Genomic DNA, 25,931 nt, shown 5'->3' with positions numbered 1-25,931 from the left:
TAATAGAGGGATAGAATTAAGATCATATGAAGTATTAGTACCACTTTACAAAGCCTTAGTATGGCCACACTTGGAATACTGCATCCAGTTTTAGTCATCGCAATAAAAAAAGATGTTGAAACTTTGGAAAGAATGCAGGGAAGAACAACAAAGATGATTAGGGATCTGGAGGCTAAAACATATGAAAAACTGTTCCAGGAATTGGGTATGCCTAATCTAGTGAAAGCAATGTCAACATTTGAGGGGCTATCTCAAAGATGAAAGGATCAAATTATTTTGCAAGAAGCAATGGCTGGAAACTAATCTAGGAGAGAAGCAACTTAGAACTAAAAATAAATTTAAACTAAGGATAATAATCAAAGATTATTCCAATAATTCCAGGAATGGAGATATTTGACACGTCTATCCTTGCTGAGGGACTGAGTCAAAAGCTGGGAAGCCCTAGCAACAGAGGAGTGTCCTAATAGCTTTGACAGTTCAATCAGCAAACAGACGAGGTCAACCCCTTCCTGAATGCTATCTCCACCACAATGGAGAAACAACCTGGAACTAAGGATAAATTTCCTAAAGGTGAGGACAAGCAACCAGTGAAATGGCTTGCATTCAGAAGTTGTGGGTGGCCCAACATGGAGGATTTCAGGAAGAGACTGGACAGCCATTTATTTGAAATGGTTCAGGGTCTCCTGTTCGAGCAGGGAGTTGCATCAGATGACTTCCAAAGTCCTTTCTATCTCTGTTATTCTATTTCTATTCCCTTCCCTTCCAAATTAATTTCCCACATGCCAAATAATAAGTATGAGTTCCAATGTCTCATTGCTATAAACTTGTCAAACTAACATGCACTTGGCAAGATAAAGACATTTTTCTCTGCAATAACAGTGTTTTCTAAAATTTTGATAACTAATGGACCTTTCCCCTCCAAATTAAAATTAGAAACCTCTAAAATTAGATGGCTACTTCACTTTTAACTCTGAAAGAGCTTAACTTTGTAAACTGCACTTTTCTCACAAGAGCCTATGCCCTGTTTTTTTGTCACAATGTCATTTTCCAAGTCAATATAAGCAAATTGTGCAAAGATGCAATGGAAAGGTTCTTCTAGTAGTGAAACTACAAGTGAGAAGTGAGAGAATAAAAAGGGAAATGTACTTGCACTAGTACATTTATCCTTGACAGGGATTGAAGATGAATGAATCCTACATACACATATCATGCAGATCACCTGTCAGATGATTCATGGCTCACAAAGCATTCTTTAGTTTAAAATTAAATAAAATTCAGAAACTATAGTGCTATACTCTCATATGCACAACCAGTAAATGCCTAGAATCCATTATGTAATTCCAGAGAAAAAAATATGATTCCTAATGGCCTCAGCTATTTGTCTCAATCTTAAGCAACAAAGACACACAACAGATCTACAATAGCTTTTGGTGAAGAAAGGTTCTCTATGAAAAAAAGTATACAAAATTAAGATCCAACTGCAAAATGGATAAGTCTATCATTGAAAAATAATAACAATTTAATTTTGTAAAAAATATTAAAATGAGATAAATCCCTACATGTGCTACCATCACAGAGTGAATCACAAAAATGTTACAAGTTATATAACCTTGTCCATTTGCCTGTCAATAGTATGACTACTAATCCCATTTGAAAATCTCCGGCTAGAAAGTGTACACTGCTATTCAAGGCAACTGAGTTTCACTCTTAAACACTTTTCCATTAGAAGCCTCCTCCTAAGTTTTAATTTAGAGTTAATTTCAGTTAGTTGGTCCTTCTGCTCTTGCCTTTAACAGAAAATAACCTTGTCATGGTCATTATATCTTTTTAGATATTAAGCTAATAAACTTATTTATAACCTACATGTCTTGATCTTTTAACTGTTCCACACAGTTTTTCTTTGACCCAATTCCATGTTCTCCATGTTCTTATTCTTGTGCTTAGAAATGGAAATAATAATTCCAAATCCAAAGATATCTGTACTATCTTTCTCAAAGGATGGATGAAAGCTAGGATCTTACCTTGTAACATATCAGTTTCTCATTTAAAACTAAAATAATGTGAATCAAATGGTATGGAAGCTATGGAGTGTACAAGTGGATGCTGATTGGAAAAGAAGTGGGACAGGAGCAATTTTCTACCTCCTGCTACCCCTTGACAATCACATGACTGTGGAATTGTGAGTCAGTTTGCCATAATTGTGAGTCAGTTTGCCAAGTGCCAGAAGTGTAACCATGTGACTGTTGGGATGTCCACAACCTTGCAGATCAGTTTTAAGTTCCTCTTGTTCAGCATCATCATAACTTTCAATTAGAGATGCCAGAGAGCTAACTGTAGGTTAATATCTCTGTATGAGAAACAGGAATTAAGTTACTGTCTTCAATATAAATTTAACTCATTAGTTTCTTTGTGCTTGAACATTCCACATAATCTCCTCTTTCTGACAATGTTGTTTCAGTGATACTATCCCCCCCCAAGACTTTAATACTTTTGGTATGGAAGCCAAAACAAGCTAGAGCTTCTTTGCTGCAGAAACTTTGCAGTACTTGCTGAAAACATGAATGATTGAATAAAAAAGATTTCAGTGTAACTATGTTCATTTTAGTATCTAATAACTAAATCACTAATTACTAAATATGGGAAATCTGTGATAGGGTCTTCTAAAATCTATCCTGTTTTCCTTTCCCTAATCTAGAGCAGTGTTGGAGCATGGCCTGCATGTTTTCCCCTAGATTGAGGATATGGACAATAGGTACACTGCTCCACCTAGAGTATCTATGCTTTAACACATCTAGAAGCTAAGGTATACTGATTGTTCAGTTTCATTTCCTGCAAAGAAAAAGAGAAAAATGATTCAGGAAACTATAGTCAGGTCAACCTCATATCATGACTTTATAGATGTGTCATGAAGAGATTAATCCATAGGTACTTTAAAAACAAATCAGAATGTTCTAGATTTTAAGAGAGCTGACTTCAACAAACAGTATAGAAAGGATTCAATGGATGGACATTCTAGAGAAAAACAATCCCCGGATGTTTGGGAAGCTCTGAAAAACAAGGTATTAAAGGCCAAACAAAAACAATATTCTTGAGAAAGAAAAACAAGACACACCTTGCAAAACTAGAATAGTTGCAAAAGATCTTTCTCATAAGGGATAAAAAATGATGATAATAAAAAATGAAAAAAAATAGCAGAGCTAAAGGTCAGAATCAGCTAAGGCTTGAAATAAATGCTAAAAATAGCAAAGAAAGAGAGGTTTATTTTGATGTAAATATCAAGAAGATAGTCAAGAAAATTGTTGGTCCACTAGTGGGAGAAGATGGCAAGAGGGTTATGGACAGCAGGCAGAAGTAGAACTGCTTAATTTCTTTTTTGTATCTATCTTTACGTAAAAGGAAAAATACTCCAACCTGGCAAAAGCAGCAAACATGGGAGATGAAAGAGAAATGCAGGTCAAAATAGGTAAGGAGTTGGTTAGACAATACCTAGCTGCTCTAAGTGAATTTATACCTTCTGTTCTGGATGATTTACACCCTTGGGAACTGCAGGAAATGTCAGATGTGCTCTCAGAGCCACTGAATAAAATCTTTGAAAGATCCTGGAGTCCCTTTTTTTGTATAGGCAAGTCAAATGGGAAGATGCTGAAGACATTGCCATGGATAGGATTCATTGAAAGAAACTTATTACTTTATGCGAGTCATGCAAAAGGAACCTATAATTATGATGATAATAATATAATAATCCTGACCCAGACTGAACAATAACTGGGATCAGAAGACAGAAATAAAAATGACAATACACCAAGCTTTGCACTCAAAAAATGGTATTGATCAGCTGAGTTTGCTAAGAACTGAAAGACACTTCTACAGGTAAAAGCAAACTGGGGAAGAAGAATTTACAAAATAAGACACTTGGAAGATATCTTGGAGGTCTTCTAGTCCAACCCTCTATTCAAGCAGGAGTCCCTATATCATTTCAGACAAATGGTTTTCCAGTCTCTTTTTAAAAGCCCTCAGTGATGGAGCACTCACAATTTTTGAAGCCAAGCCATTCCATTGGTTAATTGTTTTCACTGTCAGGAAGTTTCTCATTAGTTCTAGGTTGATTCTCTCCTTGATTAGTTTCTAATCATTGCTTCTTGTCTTACATTATGGTGCTTTGGGAAATAACCCCCCTCTTTATGACAGCCCCTCAAATATTGGGACAATGCTATCATGTCTTCTCTAGTCCTTCTTTTGATCATACTAAACATACCCAATTCCTGCAACCATTTTTCTTATGTTTTAGTCTCCAGCTCCCTAATCATCCTTCTTGTTCTTCTTTAAACTCTTTTCCTTTTTTTTTTTTTTTTTTTCAAGAAGTTTTATTGGTTTTTTTAAAAACATTTATGCGGAAAAGGGTAAGTGGAATAGTTACAAATTTTGGCAGTTGCAAGTATGGCAGACGCCCCCTCCCTCCAGACTCCTAGGTTACATCAAAATATCAAACCTTATTACATAGTCATAAAAAAAATCAGCATATTAATTCTAGAAAAAATACTTTTCAATCAGTTTATATAATTATAATATATAGTCTAGTTGTAGATTCATTAATACTTTCGGTCTGTTTATAACATTGTGGTTTTCTTATTTATTTTTGTGATCTGAGCTTTCTTGGTGTTGCCCCTTCACCCCCCGCTGGCAGAGCTCCGGCCCCTCCCGTGTCCTGCATAACCGTTGTAGTGTCATCTGTTTTTTCTAGGTTCGCTTTGTTTTTTTCCATAAAGGCCTGTGCCTCTATGGGTGTGTTGATTCTGATTCTTGTCTCCTCCCAGAATATCAGCATACCTTCAGGCATCAACCATCTAAACCACACCCCCTTCTGGTATAATTTATTCGCCAATTGCGAATAGCTTTTCCTTTTTTCCCTAATTTTTTTGGGAATCTGCTTTAGAATGGTTATCTCCCTATCGTGGTATGTCAGTGTTTGCCCCCTTTGTACACCCAGAATTTCATCTCTTGTGGTTTTCCTAAGAAATTTAATATGAACCTCCCTGGGTACATTATGTGTTCTGGCATATGCTGAATTCACTCTATAAGCTAGATCTATCTCCCATTCCATCTGCTGTTTATCTTTGTGTATGTATTCAGCTAAAATGTTAGTCATAATGTCCCTTATATTTTCCCCATCTGCTTCTATTACATTTTGAAATCTAAGATAAAAGGACATTCTTTCAAACTCTGCTTTCATTTGTTGGATGTCAAGTTCTTTGTTCCCCTTCTGTAAGGCCTCTACCCCCCCCCTCGCCTCCGCCACCCCACCCTCCACAAGGTCCAGTCTCTGTGAGTTCTTAAAGATTTGGGCTTGATTCTGTTTAATTTCATCTTTCATTTCCCTTAACTGTTTCTTAATTTCCTCCTGGCCTTGTAGAATTTGTTGAAGCATTTGTTGGAAGTCTATCTCTGTAGTCTTGGGTTGCATCAGTTCTGATATCTTTGACTGTGTAGCTGGACTAGACGTTGCAGACGTTGGAGCAGAAGTAGCAAAGCCAGGCTTTCCAGGAGGTGGTCTTTTTGGAGACATGGTTTATGAAGCAAGGAGATCAGTCAAAATAGAGACTGGGCAGCTGGAGAGGTAGAGCAGGCAGGCGAATTCAGAAGGCAGAGGATCCAAACAGATGGGGATTTCTTTAGTCACTCTAGCAGTAGATGAAAGTTTTTTTCTCCAAAGAGTTCAGAAAGTAGCAATCCACAAGAAATTCCTCTGGGTGACTCGGAGACAAAGACCGGAAGCCTGAATTTTAAAGGTGGAGTCAGGTTTCACAATTCATGAAGACAACGGAAGTGTGCCATCTTGCCCTGCCAGCTTTGGGCTCAGAGGCATAGTAAAATTTTTAAAAGTTCAAAAAGTTCTCAGTTCATCCATTAGTTCTGGAGCTAGGTCGAATGAAAATCACTTTTATAGGGGTGAGGCATCATTAGTTGGCTCTCCCCCCTCCTCCTCTCTGGGGATGGAAGGAAAGTCTTTTCAAGCCGCTTGTCCAAGGGAGGGGGGGAAATCCCCCTCCCTCTAGCCGCACCTCTAGCAGGGATCCGAAAGTTTAACTTTTTAAAAGTGCTGAAAAGTTCATCAATTCAAAAGCGAAGGAATGCAGAAAGGAAGCCTCTCACCATACTGCCGCTGCTTCGTTCGGAAGTGTGTTCTCCGATCGGCATGGGGCGAGACGCGTGCGCACGCACGTCCTCCAAAACTGCTCCCCGATGCCTAGAACGAAGCGGAGGAGCCCCCGCCAGCCGCCGCCGACGCCAGGACCCTCCGCGAGCCGTTCCTTCGGCAAGGCGCCCCTCCAAGGCGTCTTGTGCCCCCCCAGAAGCGGGGGAAGCCCACCGGGAGAGCTGGAGCAGGCAGCAATCTGCCTGTCGCCGTAGCCGCCGGAACCGGAAGTCCTTTAAACTCTTTTCCAAAACATCTTTTTTTATTGTGGTGACCAAAATTTGATGTAGGATTCTAAGTGTGGCCATACTAAGGCTTTGTAAAGTGGTACTAATACTTCATGTGATCTTGATTACCTCTATTAATGCAGCCTCTCTCTTTCCAACAGCTTGGAACTGTTTTTATTCTTAAATGTTACCTTAATAATCTCTTGCTTAGAACGTGAATTACTAAATTTTCATTAGTGTTAGATTTTCAATCTAATTGTAGGTTATTCACAGATAATGACTGTGGCAAAAAAAAAAAACCTCCAAAGAAAATTTCAATAGTGATGGTACCATGAGTGAAATTCCAACACATCTGGAGCACTATTTGAACACCATGAGCAACCTTCAGTCAATTGCAAAAGGCAGTTTTATTTGAAACAGTTACATATAGCAACAATACATTTAATATGATTAAACAACACCTGCCTTTCTTAAGTCCTTGGGAATAGGTGGATAAGAATGCAAAATCTAGTATAAGTAACTGACTGACTGAATTCAACTATAATAATGGAATTTAAAAAAAATAAATAAAAGTGACCCATCCACTTTGACTGTGCCTACTTTGGGAATATGGCCCTTAACACTGTATTCAATGGTTCTTGAGCTGATGAAAGTTGGTCACCCATGGTTGAGAAGATAATCGAATAGACATTTTTAGAGGCAACACTGCCTCCATTACTTGTACAACAAAACACAGCAATGATGGTGAACAGATACTAAGGACACAGCTAGTTCATGTATTTCAGTAATTACATTTTTTATTTTTGTGAATAAAACAATTTTCTATGCATATCTGTATTATGTCCTTTTTTGTTAGTAAGAAATATGTTTTTAGAATCATGCACCTCTTAATAGTGGATATAAGAAATACAAAGCAGCCAAAAGCAGGAGCTAAGTACAAACCTCTCTTCTCTTGCTTGTCTCAGTTCTTCTCTTTTATCTAGATAATTTTGACTAAAAAAAGAGATATTCACAAAGTTACAGGTAAAAAAAATCAAGAAAGACAAATCAATTAAGCAAGAAACAAAGGAAGAGCAAATGAACCAAAAGCAGCTAAATCTTTGGTAATTTTCTACAAGAAAATATAGCATGGTTTGAGTACACCCTTTTATTTAGCTACTGTGTTTTCTTCCAATGACTTGGTCACTAATGAAATGGCTGTTAAGTAAACAGAGGCTGAGAGAGACAGAAATGCTGATAAGATAATTGGTTGCTGCCCTCTCATTCGGATCAAATTCTTGCTACAGTATCCTGTGCTGAACCTATTTTATCCTTTTTGGTCCCCTCACAGGGTGAAAAGATTGCTTAACATTGTGGCCATTCCTAAAACATGCTAACCATAAGTTAACAAGCTTAGTTCTGTGACTTTAATTAATTAATTAAAACCCTTTGGCCTGTTCCACCTGCTGCCTAAATTTTAAGAACCTTAATCAGATTAACAGTGAAGGCTTTTGTTGTCCTAAATGCATACATTGGTTGGAAAATTTTGTATTACCGTTAACTACTATTTTATATGTGAATATTCCAAACTGAGATAGATGCTAAATGAAGTGTGCCTGCAAAAGTGAGTTAAATTGAAGCCTTTAGCACTGATAGAAACAAAGTCTCTTAAACTTTCTGTGGAAGCTAAAGTTTCTTCTTTTCTAGTATAACTTTGTATGAATACTAACATAAAATAATATAAAGTAATCTGCCACCTACAATGTGATTCCTATTTCAATGTAGTTATTTGTGAAGGCATAAAAAAACCCAGTGTATAATTATACTACACAATTTGAATGAAGCATCCCTGGGAACTGCTTTGTGGGAATGATATGATTCCATTGATTCTAAAAGAGGAGCAAAGTGACTATGTTTATTTTATGTCACTGGTTCAGAGCCCTTTTTTGCATGCTCCTGGAGAAGACTAAAGCTCCATGGCACTGTGAACCAAAAATGACCAGCCTGGAATTCACTTGCACATTGAAGATCTTCTAGCTTGGGTGGTTATGAGGAATGCAGGAAGAGAAATTAGTTGTTTCATTTTCTTGCTGAAAACTGGAATAATTCTTTTAAAAAACATGTTCTCTTTTCAAGTGTTCAAAGGAGTTTAAGAGCTTGTTAAAGCATACAATTCAAAATTAAGTTTAAAATCACAGTGAACTGTGATTTTCAATGTGAAGTAACCCACAGCTTTTCTTATGAAAAGCATCTACAGTTATTCATATTTAATTATATCAAATTTTATATCAAAAATTCTTGTTGGGACATGTTAAAGACAGCTGATTATATATCTTCAAACTTTTTGAATATTTCCCTAATAAGAGAAACCTTTTACCCAAAGAATTACATTTACTTCCCCACTGAGAAGGGCAAAATTTAGATATATTGTATTTTTTGGAGTGTAAGACACAGCAGAGTATAAGGTGTACCACGATTTTGAAGAGGTAAATTAAAAAAAAAGTTTTTGCCCTCCCCAGCCCCCAGGAGCACTCTGCAAGGGTCCCAAACCCTCTGCACATCCCATTTTTTGTGAAAAACGGGGCATACCGAGAGTTTGGGAGGCCTGCAAAGTGCTTCTGGGGGCAGGGGAGGGCAAAAACGTAATGTGTGGGGGATCGATCTTCCTAAAGGGTAAGGCTTTTATCGATCTCAAATCCACTTTTCTCTATCCCTCCCACAGCAGAGCAGGACTAAACATATCTCTCTCTGTGCTTTATTTTCCCCCCCTTCCCTCTGACCCACGATCACGTAGAGCCCCTTGGCCCAAGGAGCAGCAGTCAGCTCGCTTCTTCTCTTCAGCGAGGAGGGAAAGATATGCGGACACTGCTGAACGGCTACCACTGCGCTCGACCAGGAACGGTCCATTGGGCGAGGAGGAGTGGGGCTCCCTTCCATTTGGATTAATGGTTCCTCATGGTGGCATCTAAGTGGCAAAAGGGAAGCCCAAAGAAGATGACCCGGCAAGGCTGCCTCCTTGAACAACAGGGCTTGTTCACAGCCCTCTTTGTAACCCTACCTCCTTAGTCTTGGGGCAAAAGCAGGTGCCAGGCTCCAGGGAGACTCCCGACCCGGTGCTCCCACATTCCGGAGTTTCCTTTCCATCTCACGCTACTTCCACTAGCCAAGATCCAGATGATGCCAATAGCTTTTTCCAGAGAGAAAGTGGAGCACTAGCGTTCTGAGAAAAGCCTTCATGGAGAGGAGATCATTCCTCTTCCCTTCCTCCACTCACCACCCCAATCCCCCCAGATCTGTCATGTAATGCTTACTGCAATTGTTGCTATTGTCCCCAACTACTGTATCTCTTTGCTGCATGGTAGAGCCGGGCAGACTGGGGGTGGTGGAGGAGGAAGGGAAGAGGAATGGTCTCCTCTCCATGAAGGCTTTTCTCAGGACACTAGATTGGAAGTTAAACATTGATGGGGGATGGAGGAAGAGAAGAGGAATGGTCTCCTCTCCATGAAGGCTTTTCTTAGGACGCTAGATTGGGAAGTTAAAAACCTGGAATGGGATACAATGAAGCTTGATTCAAAAGCTTTGGCTCCTGAGATTGCTTTGCTGCCACCCAAAAACGCTGTTACCGCAATCTCTGCTGCCTGGAACTGCCCGAGAAGGGGCAGGTGAAGTGGGTTCTGCAGAGATCGCGGTAACAGCATATTTAGGTGGCAGCACAGTGATCTCATGAGCCAAAGCTTTTGAATCAAGCTTGTTTATACCAGATTTTTAACTTTCCAATCTAGCATCCTGAGAAATCTAGCGTCTCTGAGGCACTTCTTTTTTGCAGGAAGAGGAGGAGGGCGACGTATATGAAAGTCTTTGAATAACCAGGAAAGAAAGCCGCACTTTTTGGGCAGTGGTTTTTGTCAGGTTCCAAGCGCGGCTTTCTTTCCCAGTTACTCAGAGGCTTTTGTTTATGCCAACCTCGCCCTCCTCGGCGGGCAGCTCAGGCGAGACAATAGCCATGATGACTTCATTCCCCAGCAATGTGAGGAGCCACCACTGCCTAAACCCTCTTGGGAGCCAAGCCAAGTGGCAGCCCTGAAAGCGAAATGCCTCCTTTCCAGGGCCTGCTTCACCTGCTCCTTCTTGGGCAGTTCCACATGGCAGAGATCGTGGTAACAGCGTTTTCGAGTGGCAGTGCAGTGATCTCATCCGCCTGAAACTGTCTGAGAAGGGGCAGGTGAAGAGGGTGCTGTGTGAGAGGTGTAATGCAAGCCGCTACTTGGTCTCCCCCTTCTCTAGACAACCCAGGTGGAGAGTGGTTGGCTTCTGCTTGAGTAAATGTCTAGTTCTCCCACACATACCTCAGGTGCCCTGTCTGGCAATAAAATTTAATCTTGAGTTTTTATGGCATAGTTCCCAGTTTTCTTAGACGTAAAAATACAAATCAATGTGGAGATATTAACAGGTAACAAATATTTTTAAAATTATTCTATTTATTAAGGTAACGAACAATTAAAGAATTATTGCTTACTTGAATTTGTTTCTCTCTTCACGTTCTATTCTTTGAAGCCTTTCCTCTCTCTCTTGACGTCTTCGTTCTCTTTCTACTGCCAAGGACTCTTGGTGTTGCCTATATGATGATGTAAGGAGACCACCCAAAGATGTCCTATAGGAGAAGTAGAAATATTCATTGTCTTAAAATAAATTATCGCCTTCATTATATTTTCCTAATTAAATAAATTTTGTTAATTAAATCATATATACTATATATATTATATATATTTGAGCAATTGTGGTCCAGTGGTTAGAATGCAGTACTGCAGGCTAGTTCTTCTGCCTGCTGGCTGCCAGCAGTTCGATTCTCACCGGTTCAGTTTTTTTTTACTGAGGTCGATAAAATGAGGATCCAGATTGTTGGGGGCATTATGCTGACTAGGCAAACTGCTTAGAGAGAGCTGTAAAGCACTATGAAGCGGTATATATGAAGTGCTATTGCTGAGAGCAGTGCAGAGGACCAACTGAGCAGTGGTGCCCACAGCAGCAGCTGAGAGCAGCACAATGGATCAGCAGCAGCTGAGAGCAGCGCAGAGGACCAACTGAGAGCAGTGCCCACAGGAACAGGTGAGAGCAGTGCGGCAGACCAGCAACAGCTGAGAGCATTGTGATGGATCAGCTAAGCAAAGTGCCCATATCAGCACATCATATCTAAAAACCCTGGCCAGGCAAGCAAAGGACAAAAAGGCAGAAAAAAGACGATAAGCACACACTTGTAGATAGGAAGGAAAGGAACAAATTTTTAAGACAGGCAGTAGAGGATTAAGCGCAAAGCATTTCCTAGAAAACTGCCTGAGATTTCCAACAAAAAAGAAGTGCATACTACTTCAAAATGGGTCAAGAACACTTGTAAATTTTTAAATTTTTAAACATAAATTCCTTTTTTAAAAAAACCCCTTTTTTCAATTTTTAAAATTTCTTTTTTCACTTTTTATTTTTTGTTCATTTTTTCAACTTAAATATTTTTAATTTTTAATTCTTTTTTCAACTTTTAAATCTTTTTTCAATTTTCAATTTCATTTTCAATTTTTTTTTAAAAAAATCTTCAACTTTTTAATTTCTCCCATTTTTAAAAAAAATTTAATTAAAATGGTTTACTTATTTTACTTTTTTAGAATTTTTAAATTCTTAACAAGCTAAGAGAAAAAATAATAAACCATGGAAAAAGAGGCAGACATTTCAAAATAGGGAATGATGAATTTTTCAATACAGAGAACAAAAGGTCAAGAACTCTTGTAAACTGACACTTTGCAATAGGAAAAATATTTAATTACAAGAATTTTTAAAATTATTTAACAAACATTTAAGAAAAATGTCATGCAAATAGAGACTGACTTGCAAAGTGTGTCATATGTTTCAGCTTATGCCCACAGAAGACCCAAAGTATGTATGTATCAAATGTAAACTACCGTAGTTTTCAGAGTATAAGATGCACCTTTTTCCCGAAAAAAGAGTGTGAAAATCTGGGTGTGTTTTATACACTGAATATAGCATTTTTGGCCTCCCGAAACCCACCCTGCGTATCCCATTTTTCACAAAAATGGACGCGCAGAAGGTTTGGGTGTCCTGCAAAGTGTTCTTGGGGGCTGGGGAGAGCAAAAATGAGTGAAAAATTGGCATGTTTTTCACAAAAGTGGGGCTGTTTTTGCCTTCCCAAACCCACAGAAGCACTCTGCAGAGCTTCCAAACTCTCTGCATACCCCTTTTTTGCTCATTTTCCCCCTCCCAGACCCCAGGACCACTCTACAGGCCTCCCACACGTGAAAAATGGGGCGTGCAGAGGGGCTGGGAGGCCTGCAGAGTTCTCCTGGGGGCCGGGCGGGCAATTATTTTTTTAAAAAATTACCTCTTCTGGGTGCGTCTTATACTCCGGTACGTCTTATAATCCAAAAAATACAATACTTGAATTACTAGAAGAAAAAGTAAAAGATCTAGAGGCAACTCTAGCCATTCTGAAACTCCATGAACAAAGTAAGAAATCCCAACCTAAACAAGACTACCAAAATAAATACAATAGGGAGCAAACAGCTTCTAAAAAGTGACCTCATATATGAACATACAATCGATACATCCAAATTTAACACAATAGGGAACAAACAGCTTCCATAAAAAATGACCCTACATATGTACCTAAAGAGCAAGACTCATGGAAACATGCCATTTTTAGAAGAAAACTACAACTAGTAGCAAAGACCTTATCTACCCTAGCCATTCCAATGAAGCCCCTCTGGAATTAAACAATTGCTTTCATAGCCTCCCCCTGGAAGAAAATATGCAGATATTCACAACAGAGTAATCACCAATAGTTTCTAAAAAAGAAGCATAAAATAATTCTAAAAAAGAGGCATTAATAAAAAATATATAATTGCATTATATATAAAGGATCACCACATCTCTACAGAAATACACATAATCAAGGATAAAAACCTCTTAGAATCCATATGGATAAAAAGGGGAAAATGACATTGCTATAGGCGTATACTACAGGCCACCCAACCAAGCAGAAGAAATAGATGAACTCTGCTAATAAACAAATGTATGTAGGAAACATATCACAGTAGTAATGGGAGACTTTAACCAACATGATATCAACTGGGAGACAAACTCTGCAGCAAGTGTGAGATCGAACAGATTCCTAAGCAAATTTGTCATCTAAAAGGTAGAGGAGGGAACTAGAGGAAAAGTTATGTTGGACCTAATACTTACTAATAGAAAAAAAGTGATAGAAGAAGAAGAAGTTCCTGGAACCTTGGGTGAGAGTGATCATGTATTATTGGAATTCAATATAATGCAGACACAATATAATGCAAACACAAGCAATAGAATATAATCCAACCAGTGTCTTAAACTTTAAAAGAGCTGATTTTAACAAACTCAGAGAAAGCCTAAAAATTTGATGGATAAAAATCCTAAAGAGAAAAACAACATAAGAAGCATGGCAAACACTGTAAAATATGATCATAAAAGCCTAGTCCACCACAATACCACCGAAAAAAGAAAAACAAGAAATCCAAGAAGAAACCAGCATGGTTGCACAAAGATCTCTAATAAAATGCAAGACAAAAAAGGATAAGTACAAAAAATGGGAAGAGAATACATAACTAAGACATAATATCTGCAGATAGCCCAAATCTATAAAGGCGAAGTCAGGAAAGCAAAAGCTCAGAATGAACAAAGACTTGCAACAAAGGTCAGAGATAATAAAAAGTTTCTTCCAACATATAAACAACAAGAAAAAGTCAAAAAAATAAAGAGAGAAGATGGCAAGGAAGAAACAGGCAGTAGAGATGCTTAGCACATTCTTTGAAAGTAAAAAGAAATATATCCCAATCTACCAAAATCATAACTATAAAGGACATACTAGAAATAAAAAATGCAAGAAAATGGTAAGAGAACACCTATCTGACCTTGATGAATATAAATCACCAGGACCTGATGGATTACATCTCAAAGTTCTGAAGATGTTGTACATGTTATCTCAGAACCATTGTACCAAATCTTTAAAAAATTCTGGAGCACTGGGAAACTACCAGAGGATTGGAAAAGAGCTGATATAGTTCCCATCTTCAAAAAAGGAAGGGGGGAAAAACAGACTTAGGAAACTACAGAACAATCAGCCTAACATCAATATCTGGGAAGATACTGGAAAAAATCAAAAGAATAGATCTGTGAACATCTAGAAACAAATACTTATAACTAGTAGCCAGCACAGGTTTGTTAAAAACAAATCATGCCAAACCAATCTTATTTCATTCTTTGACAAAGTGACTAAATTAGTAGACCAGCAAAATGCTGTGGACAAGTATACTTAGACTTCAACAAGGCATTCAACAAAGTAGACCACTACCTACCGATACTTCTTGGTAAACTAGAAAAATGTGAGATAGACAGCTTCACCACCAGATGGATTTGTAACTGGCTGGCAAACTGTCCTCAATGAGTAGTTCTTAACGATACTATATCTAAATGGAGGAAAGTAACTACTGTAGTAGGGTACTGCAAGGTTCCATCTTAGATCCAGTACTCTTCAATATCTCCCTAAATGACCATAAATGAGGGAACAGAATGGAAACTAATCAAACTCACTAAGCGGGCAGGAATAGCCAACACCCCAGAAGTCAAGCTCAGGATTCAAAAAGATCTTGACAAACTTGAACAATGGGTCTACCCAACATGGAAATTTAATGTAAAGAAATGCAAGATTTTACACGTAGGCAAAAACACCAAAGGTACAAATACAGATTACGCAAAATCTGGCTCAAAAATAGTAACTGTGAGAGGGACCTTAAGTCCACTTAAACTAGAGCTATCAGTGTGCAACAGTAGCAAAAAAAAAGCTAATATAATCCTTGGTTGTATAAACAGAGGCATAGAATCAAAATTACATGAAGTATTAGTACCACTTTTAAAAGGCTTAATAAAACATCTGGAATACTGTATCCAATTTTGGTCACATTACAAAAAAAGATGTTGAGATTTTGGAAAAAGTGCAAAGATGAGAAACTAAAATGATTAAGGGCCTGGAGCCAAAAATGTATAAAGAATGATTGGAGGAATTGGGTATGGCAAGTCTAGAGAAAAGAAGGACTAGGAGACATGATAGCAGTATTTCAGTATTTAAGGGACTGCCACAAAGAAGGGGTCAACTTATTTTCCGAAGTACCGGAAGACAAAACAAAAAACAATGGATGGAAACTGATCAAGGAGAGAAGCAATCTGGAATTAAGAAGAAACTTCCTAACAGTGAGGACAATTAACTAGGGGAAAAGCTGGTCTTCAGAAATTGTAGCAGCTTCATCACTGGAGGTTTTTAAGAAAAGGCTAGGCAGCCAGCTATCTGAAATGGTATAGGGCAGTGATGGCGAACCTTTTCAGCACCGAGTGGCCAAACTGGAACACGCATCCATGCATGCACCAGATGTTGGAAACCTGAAGACCAGTTGGCTGGTGCATGCATGCCTGTTTTTTGGGCATTTTCAGGATGTTTTTTGGACATTTTGGGGCTGTTTTCAGGCCATTTTCCAGCACTCTGGTGCCTGCAAAGACCAGCTGGGCGGTGCGCATCTGCATGCCGGAAACTAGAAGAGCAGCTGGCAACAGAGAGGTTCGCCATCATGGGTATAGGGTCCCCATGATGCCCACAGAGAGGTTCGCCATCATGGGTATAGGGTCCAGAAGAGCCCCAAGGATTTTTCCAGCTCTATTCTGATCTGAGAAACAGAAACATTCATTGTTTTAAAATAAACTATCACCTTCACTATATTTTTCTAGTTAAATAAATTTTGTTAATTAAATCATAAATAAATCTTACTAAAATATGAATGAGCAATTGTATATCCTGATTGGATTTTAGATTTTAAATAAGAATTTTGTCTTATGTAGATTAAGAAAAAGAAATTATTCAATACTTTTTGCTAAGCCATTTACACATTATTTCACTAATTTAGTAGAGAATTAATGTTCCTATTTCTTTAATATTCATTCCATGTGAATAATGAAATTTTCAATTGTATTTCCAATTGTATCAATTGCATTGCAGCACTGATCAAAAGGGCCCAGCAGAGATTATACTACCTGAGACTTCTCAGGAAACAACAACTGAATGAAAAATTGCTGGTGATCTTCTACCACTGAACCATAGAGAGTGTTTTAACTTACTGCACCTGTGTATGGTTTGCTAATTGCACAGTGGCAGATAGGACAGCGCATCAGAGGGTTAACATCATTGCCCAAAGGATCATTGGTTGTCCTCTCCCCTCATTGGAAGAGCTTTATAGCTCCTGCTGCCTTAAGAAAGTTCAAAACATTCCTAAAGACCCATCTTATCCTGGGCACTCTGTTTTGGAACTATTACCATTTGGCAAGGACAAATAGAGTGAAAAACAGCTTCTATTCTAGAGCAGTACCTATATTGAATTATACTGTATAGTGTAATATTAATGCAGTATCGGAGGTTTTCAATTGAATTGTATAGAATGTGCAGGATGTATGTTTTTGTTTTATTTTTATAGTTTTCCTATGTATGATGTACACTGAAGATGGCATTTAATTTTGTTGTACAAGGTGCAATGACAATAAAATAAACTGAAACTGAAACTTCTTGTATGAAGCAGTATATAAGTCTAAGTACTTTTGCTATGGGCCAGCAATTTGATGGAAGTTATCAATTATCTGGTGCCTAAGACTTAAAGCATACCTTCAATCATCTATATTATCATTATTTTGAGTCACTTGCAAATAATGATGATATTGAGAGGAAAGACTGGCACTTTCTAACAGGAGTCAAATAGTATTATGCAGAGTAAGTTAACATATAACAAGAAAGATACTTTTGAGCAAACATATGTAAAGATATTATACTTTATAGTTAAAGGTGGATTGTTTTGCGTTCTAACATATTCATTCAAGCATTATCAATTGGGAAATCAATAGGATAATACTTTTCTTGGCCAAATACCAGAACGTACATGTTCAGGAATCACTTTGTTTTTATCTGCTATCCATTTACAGTGGTGTTTTCAAACGTTTGTGAGTCATTTTAAATTTTCAACATTTCTACACAAATGTGATCTGGATATATGCTTATGGAGATTCTCAGTCATCCATAGTTGCCTCAAAGATGCTTTTTCAAAAGGCAACTATTTTTTTTTAAGACGACCTTTCACTTCTCATCCAAGAAGCTTCATCAGATGTAACTGGATGATGGGGGATGGAAGGATAGGTTCTGACAATTATGATTGGGTGGTGGGGGATAGAAGGATTGTATTTCTTTATAGTCATCTGGCATTAGCACTCTTTCTGAGAGCCATTGAGTGCAGCTTCCTACAAGCAAAGGCAATGAGGAAGCTGGCAGAAAGTCAGAAGTCACTTCCGCTCCCACTGTTTTTTAGCCAGCTCTTGGTCATTCTATTTATCTGTTTAAATAAGTAAATATTGTATTATTATTTCAGTTTGCCACTACTATAATCAAATATAATGATTTTTCCATTTATATACTCTTTTAGATAATCATGGAACATCCAGGATTGAGGTAAAAATCTTCAACCTTTTAGTTTTAGCATAGTTGTTTTGTAATTAATTATCTTGGCAGTATTTGACAAATGCTTCATGTTGGCATTTCACAAGTTGGCATTTCAAATCCAATCTAGTACAGTATATAAAATAAAGTGTTATATCTGCATATAACCAAGCATAATTTCCTTTTCATTCTGGAGAATAATGAACAATCCTATAATTATTATTTATATTTAGAGACTGCCCAAATCCAAAATGATCCTGGGTGATTTATACTTAAAAAAAGAAAAAAATCCTATGTAATTAGATAAAGCACACCATTATACCATTTCAACTACATTTAGAAAATTATTGCTAAATTTCAAGTATTATTATGCTATTAGTCTTATAATAGGCTCTGAATATAATTTAATGTATAGATATGAATCTTGCCTGGAATAGACTGTCATTGTTCTGACTATACTTACTGGTCTGCTACTAGTGAATATGAATATCACTGACTGATATTTATGAGTTGGCCTAACATCCATATAATAGGACTTTAAATACCATCTCATACCATAATTCCCTGGTATGTAAATAAAAGAATGCTTGACTAGAATGTATTCCAGAATCATGCAAGGTACAAATTTCAGGGAAGATCATTTCAATCTCTTTAAGAATTGCTTGCCCAACATGTGACTGTGTATATGTACACGGAGAGAGGGAGAGGGAGAGAGAGAGAATGAATTACCTGTTTTCTCTGAACTCTTCTTCCTTTTCTCTCATTGCTGTTTGAGGCTCTTCAACATCATAAGAGAAGAGGTGAAAGGGGCTATATGGTACATAAGGTAATTTTTCAACATTTGGAGATGTCTTTGGAGTAACACATGATGAATTTGGGGAAGTAACTTTGACAGATGAGGAGGGCGATGAATGATGAGAAAAAGGATGCAAAGCAACTGAATCAAATGATGATGAGCTATTGGAAATATTTGTTCTACAGTTCCTGGAAAGCCTTTCATCCTGAGAAATAACACTTGAGATGACTGAAGTATCAAAATTCTGTGGAGCATGTTTAACCTTCTGTATTTCTGAGAACCCACTGGATTGAAAAGACAGATAAGGAAAAGTAGAAAAAGAAGAGAAAATGGTATTATGCAAGTATCTAAAAGAAAGATTATGCTGAAAGCAAAGAGAAATAACTATCATAGAAATTTAGTTATACACTTACATATCTGTCAGGAAAACAGAAAGAACTTGTTAGAATTGGCATTATAATATTTTTAAAACCATGTTATGGACACTCTCATAAAATATCTATGTATTGCAGATTTCCAGTTCAAAAATGTATCTTGTGATATGTACCTGTAGTCCAGAGGTGCAAAACTATAGCTCCTTTATGACTTGTGGACTTCAACTCCCAGGATTCCTGAGACAACATGGCTGGCTCAGGAATTCTGGAAGTTGAAGTCCACAATCATAAAAGGGCCATTGTTAACCCTGCTGGAGACAAATCATAAAGTACTTTCCAGAAATGAAACTGGTAAAGTTTTTGGAAGGTTTCTTCTAGGACACGGATATTAAACTCAGGTCACGTTGCCGTCATGTGATGTTTCACGGATTTCCTTCATGGAGCTGGGGTGGGCATGGCCTGCCCATGATACATTTGGCCCATGGGCTTCCAGTTTGACACCTCTGTTTTATATCATAGAATCATAGGGCTGGAAGCAACTTCAGAGATTTTCTAATCCAATCCCCTGCTCAAGGCAGGGAATCTTATACAATCATAGTCAAACGGTTATCCAGTCTATTTTTGAAACCTTGCAGTGATGGAGCATCCACAACTCTGGAAGCCAAGTTATTCCATTGATTAATTATTTGGCTAGAAAATTTCTCCTTACTTCTAGGTTAGATCTCTTTTTAAAAAGATCTCAATTCCTGGAAATCTCTGGAAAAATCTATATAGTTTTCTCGGTAACATTTTTTTAACTGGTTTGCCACTGCCCTCTTCCAAAAGCTGAGACAGACTTACTTAGCAAAAGTCATCCAGCAAAGAAGGACCAGAACTCAAGTCTCTTGTTTTAGCCTGGTGGCTTAATCACCACACACAATGTCTTTAAGTTATCTACTATTTCCAAAATGGTTTGTAAATCCCACAAGTAACCATTAGATTGTAGCTATCTTATATTTTAATCTTTATAAAGGATAGCACTTTTTTTTTTGTTAAATATCAGTTTCCCATAACAATTTTGTTTAAAAAGGCATTTTATAAAGGTCAGGTAGAAAGTACCATGGGAACACTAGTGTTTATTGAAACTGATATCTATTCATGCCCTTGAAGAAAACTTCCCTAAATAAGTCCACTGTGGTATTTATCTATAAGTTTGCCTTTCCCACCTAAAATAATATAGAATTCCAGAAAATAACACCTAACATTTAGATGGTGTCAGCTGACACGCAGTATTTAGAAGAAATATTTTTAGTAGTTTCCTATTAAAACAGTAAGTACTACTTCAGAATTTTAAAAAAAAAACCTGGGGAAAATCATTTTTATGAAAATATTGCAGACGATAAATAATATTATGCTGCTCCCCCTCTGCTATCAGAGAAAAAGGTTCACCAAAGAGGCAAAGTCGGGAGTTTTGCAGCACTATAGTTGCTCTGGTAAAGGAGCTTTATTAGAAATGAGGAATTAAGAGAAAACAAACCAAACATCAAATGAAAAAGGGAAGAGGGAAACATCCTGGCTCTGGTAAGCCTCTGTCCTAATTATACTGAGGAATTTATGAAATTTAACTTTCTTCCATTGTTTTTGTTCTGTTAAAAAGAATACACAATTAAGAAATACGTCTATTCCAATTTAATTATGGTAAAGTAAAAACACTGAAACCAATGGAACAAATCAATCACGACCATCTTACATGGGTACAGCAATAGCAACATAACTGTTATTAGCCCTTTCTAAGCAGTTGATAGAGTCAGCATATTGCCCCCAACAATTTGGGACTTCATTTTACCCATCTTGGAAGGATGGAAGGCTGAGTCAACCTTGAGCCTGGTGGGATCTGAACTGCCAAATTGCAGTCAGCCGGCAGTCAGCAGAGGTAGCCTGGAGTACTGCACTCTAATCACTGCACCACTACGGCTCATACTTTGAGCTTTACTTTATGGTATACTTTAACCATAATTAAATCTGGTTACAAACCAATATATGTACAATGAGACATGTGGGTTTAATTTTAGTAAAATGCACATTTTAACAATATACTATAATATTTCAAAGGTTTATTGTTAGTTGTTTCAAGAAATGTTGAACATGTTACTGAGGCCATGATCCTAGTACCTCGCATTGACCTGCCCAGTAGCCTCTTCCTCCCTCTCATCCTCTGTACCAGACTCTATGACTGGCTGTTCTTCCTCCTTGTCATAAGCCTTCTCTCTAGGACAAAACAAGGCATGCAAGTTGGACAGCAACACAAGACACATAAGAGATCTAATGAGTTATTATCAGCAAAACAAAATAAAACTAGAAATGAAAGGGGGGGAAAAGGATAGAAATAAACATGGATTATATCTGCTAATAAAATGAGATGCAAAGGAGACTGGCATGAAACAGATTTGGGGCCTCAAACATTCACTTCTCAATCAGTTTCTGGGGATCTTTGTTGCTATACAGAAACATTGAATAACAAGAAAAGATGATCTGTGTATATAAAATGCCATCCAGGCATGGAGATACAAAGGAGATAGTGAATTATCTGTCAAGTGAATTGTGTTCAGGTGATTTTAGCAAACAAGCTACAACTGAGTTTTGAGAACTGAGATAATTTCAATATTTATTTCAAGTGGCCATGCTTTATTATTGTCAATGTCACATATCTTATTTCATGATAGTGTACTTCAGTTGTTATTTCTTTCATTTGCTCATTGTTCATTCTACTCATTTTGTTCTACATTCTTCCTATGGATCCTCTTTTCCAACACTTTTATTCAAACATGTCTTTAAAATAATCTTTCCTATTATGCTGATCCTTTATATCATATATTTTGTTCATTTTGTAATTTTCTATTTTGTGTAGGTAGTTTGGTGTCTTCTTATTACATCTGTATGTACATAGTATCATCCCCCTTCCTAACTCAGTGTTGGCTCTGTTATTAACATAAGCACAGTTTTAAATATTTTGTCTTATTATGTCATCTCTCTAAGTGAGATAATCCATGCTATACAACAGTATCATCAATTAACTTCCTTTCATATTAAGTTCTTTTCTGTATTGGGATGTGTGGTAAGACACATATTGTTCACTCCTTTTTAGTGTATCATACTATTATTGCAGCAATGTGCTTACATTTGGAGAACTCTTGCTAAATTTCAGTTCTTAAGTTATCAGTCTTATAGAAGTCTATGGGTTTAATTCTCTATAAGTTTACATAGAAATTAATCCTACAGTACGCTTGATTTGATTTTTCGCCCTCTGCTCTTAGTGAATATGTGTTGATCCATCTTGATTAATTTGTGTGCATTGACTATCTTTGTTAATGCCAAAATCTGGGGTAGATGACAGTTGATAGCAGTCTACACATACACAGTCACAAACAAACATGCACGTGTATACAGGAGGTCATCATCACCTCCTTCAGCTGATAATGATGCTTCATGCAGAATAATTGCATTTCTTATCTAGAGCATGGCTAATCTTTGTAGAAATCTGTAATAGATCTACTGCTTGAAATATTGACTACACAGATATTTGGCTGCTAGTATTGGCCCAGCTAATCCCTTAAAATAAAATTACCTTGTCTTGAAATAAAATAGTTTCGATCTAGCTCACTCTGATCTCTCAACCTAAACTATATTAATGCTGGGTTCAGAAAAAGCAATGGTTGATAGTAAACAAATTTACAAAATGGCAGATCTGAAATATACTATATCTTGAGAAACATTGGCTGATGCCCTCTTCTGGTTACCTCAATATAACAGCACCAAAGAGGATATGATGACCTCCATTATTCCCTCCAATCAAATAGCAGCACTAGCAATGACCAGAACATAAAATAAAACTAAATTCAATTTAACTGAATTAAGATGATCTAAACCAGGCAATGAAAATGGCCCTGTCTGAAGACCAATGATTCATAGGTGACAAAGAGGATGTCTCCTTACATGATGGCCTTGCTTGGGTCAGAAGCAAACTCTGTCCTCCGATTTTACAAAGGAGCCATGACTCAAAACCACAGTACACTTTTATTTTGTGAAAACCCTGCATCTTGTTAGATGCCAGTTTTTGTGGCCAAAGATGAAGAAGACATGGAGGAATATGTGGCTAATTGCCTCCTGTGCCTTGGCTAAAGGACGTGCTGGAAAATCCCCAGGACTTCTGCAACCAATCACTAACCCTATAACTCCTTGGAAGGAGAACTCCATGGGCTATCATTGAACTATCTGGGAGTTCATAAAATACTATGATATGGGACACCACCAACTTATTTTCCAAATAGGTACACTTTATGGCATGCCCGAAGATCCCTTCTGTACAAGCTCTTAAAAAGCTCTTTGATCAACACATCTACCACATACATGGGACTCCTAAAAGAATTAACTCCAATCGAGGGGTGGAATTCATGTCCCAGTTCTGGTAACAGTTCCTACAGCTACTAGGAACCACCCAAGGACTTAGCTCCTTGCACCACCCTCAAACTAATGGTACCTGTGAGTGTACTAATGGGGTCTTGGAACAATACCTCAGATGTTACATCAAATATCAACAGAATGATTGGACTGACTTTCTACCCTTTGCAAAAATAGCCTACAACAATACAATATATAATAGCACTGGTTTCACTCTGTTCTGTGTCACCACTGCCCGGGATTTTGTTGCTATGCCAGAGTTCTCACAACAATCACTCCAATGTTTGTCTATGGCTTAGTGGATAAAACAATTAGAAACTATATGGCCTGTTGTGTGCAAAACATTAGATGATGCCAGGGACACAAAAAAAGATATGCTGACAAAAAGAGATCTTCACACCAATATAACGTCAGACAAGAGTACCTTTCCACCACCTGCAAGCCAGGCAACCATTGAAAAAGACTGGGGGTGAAAATTCATAGGTCCTTTCCCCATAAGAATGTTATTAACCCAGTGAATATTGAACTAAAATTGCCCCCAAACCTGAAGAGAATCCATACCATATTCCATTGTAGTCTCTTGAAATCTGTGAGGACTTCATCTTTGTAACTAGCAACAGAAAACCACATTGAAGGTGAGCAACATTTTGAAGTCAAGGAAATCCTAGACTCCCACCTCCATAGAGGCAAATTCCAATATCTAATTCTAAGGAAACACTTACCCTCTTCTGAGACTGAATGGGTGGCTGCGCCACATATATAAATACAACTCTTATTGCATAAATTTCATGCCTTGTACTCTCACAAGCCATAATGAATGTCATACATTAATAAACTCACTCTTATTTCCTTTTCCAAGTTTAACCTTTTTTCCAAGGCAGGCAGAATGTTAGAACTGCCACCTCATGCTTATGCCCTGCTATTGCTTGTGCCAGTTTGCCATGAACTCTGGGGAGACTGGATGGGAAGGGAGAGGATTCAGGGGTAACCTGTTCACTGTATCTGCAGGAGATGCAACTTCAGGTTCAAATGGCTGAGAACAGACTGCAGCTGCATTCCACATATGAAGCTACTGTTAAAAAAAATATCTTCAAATTTGATTGGACAATGGGACTCAGCATGGGGATGCACCTAAGGAGGGGAGGAGAGTTACTCTTGGGAATTTTGGCACATGCTTTTCAGGTCTGGCTTTCCTCTACTGTATTTCACTTGATCTATAGTAAACTACTTTTCTCAACAAATAGATTCAGGTATTGTTCTTGCTTAACCATTCAAGTTGAGGCAGGTCTGATATTGATAGATTGGTTAGTTATGTTTGTTATATCTAATTAAAAAGGTTCACCTGAAATTCTTAAAAGGACAAAATATGTATGCCTCCATCTATTTCATAAACCAACATAAATACCACATGACTTACATGAGTGCCAATCAAATTTCTGCTTACTGTTCATACATGATATATGCTTTTCAATACAAAACATAGAATATAGAATAACAGAGTTGGAAGTGATCTTGGAAGTCTTCTAGTTCAACCTACTGCTTTATCATTTCAGATAAATGATTGTTCAGTCTCTTTTTGTAAGCCTCCAGTGATGCTTACCTCAGAAGGCAAGCTGTTCCATTGGTTGATTGTTCTCACCATTAGGAAATTTCTCCTTAGTTCTAGATTGCTTCTCTCCTTGATTGGTTTCTATCCATTGTTTCTCATCTTGCCTTTTGGTGCTACGGAAAATAGTTTGACCCCCTCGTCTTTATAGGAGCCTCTCAAATATTGGAACACTGCTATCATGTCTCCCCTAGTCCCTCTTTTCATTAAACTAGATATACCCAATTCCTGTAACTGTTCTTTGTATGTTTTAGCTTCCAGCCCCTAATCATTCTTCTTGCTCTTCTTTGCACTCTTTCCATTGTACAATGTTTTATGCTCATTCTCACAAGAATAGAATAGAATTCTTTATTGGCCAAGTGTGACTGGACACACAAGGAATTTGTTTTTGGTACATAAGTTCACAGTCTATATAAAAATAGCAAGTAATAGATCATAAATCATAGTTACAATCATTAATCATAAGTTACAAACAAGAATTGATAAATTATAAGAAACCAATAGAAAAGATAGTAGGAATGATGAGAAAAGATGCGAAATGAGACAGTGCTGTGGGAATTAAGCGTTCAGCAGAGTGTCTAGTTGTTGTGACATCAATCTATAGAGAAGCTAAAACAGTTTATGTCCAGAATGTGAGATGTCTATATTTTCTCAGGCCACTTTCTGGTTTGTGCAGTATACAGATCTTCAATGGAAAACCGGCTGGTTGTGGTTATTTTTTCTGCAGCCCTGAAGTCTGTACTTGTATTGTTTGTTTGCTAT

The 25,931-nt window shown here is 37.5% G+C and overlaps 1 protein-coding gene across 7 annotated transcripts in view; it reads right to left on the bottom strand.

Moving 5' to 3' along the window:
* The window catches only part of FHOD3 (formin homology 2 domain containing 3), a 270,970-nt gene that overhangs the window by 97,297 nt on the left and 147,742 nt on the right, over positions 1–25,931 (bottom strand). For 3 of the 7 annotated variants that reach the window (XM_081971408.1, XM_081971409.1, XM_081971411.1), the window contains exons 11-14: positions 21,278–21,373; positions 18,686–19,036; positions 10,916–11,050; positions 7,363–7,413 (exon numbers count right to left, since the gene is read on the bottom strand). In XM_081971408.1, coding sequence (XP_081827534.1) covers positions 7,363–7,413; positions 10,916–11,050; positions 18,686–19,036; positions 21,278–21,373 — 633 coding nt within the window. The remainder of the gene's footprint in view (positions 1–7,362; positions 7,414–10,915; positions 11,051–18,685; positions 19,037–21,277; positions 21,374–25,931) is intronic. The other 4 variants (XM_081971410.1, XM_081971414.1, XM_081971412.1 and 1 more) reach the window with 3 other exon arrangements.

The sequence above is a fragment of the Natrix helvetica genome, assembly GCF_964273705.1.
Source record: "Natrix helvetica genome assembly, chromosome: Z".
Taxonomy (NCBI): domain Eukaryota; kingdom Metazoa; phylum Chordata; class Lepidosauria; order Squamata; family Natricidae; genus Natrix; species Natrix helvetica.
Note: the sequence above shows the minus strand (reverse complement) of the source record. Positions and strands in the feature narration are given on the sequence as shown.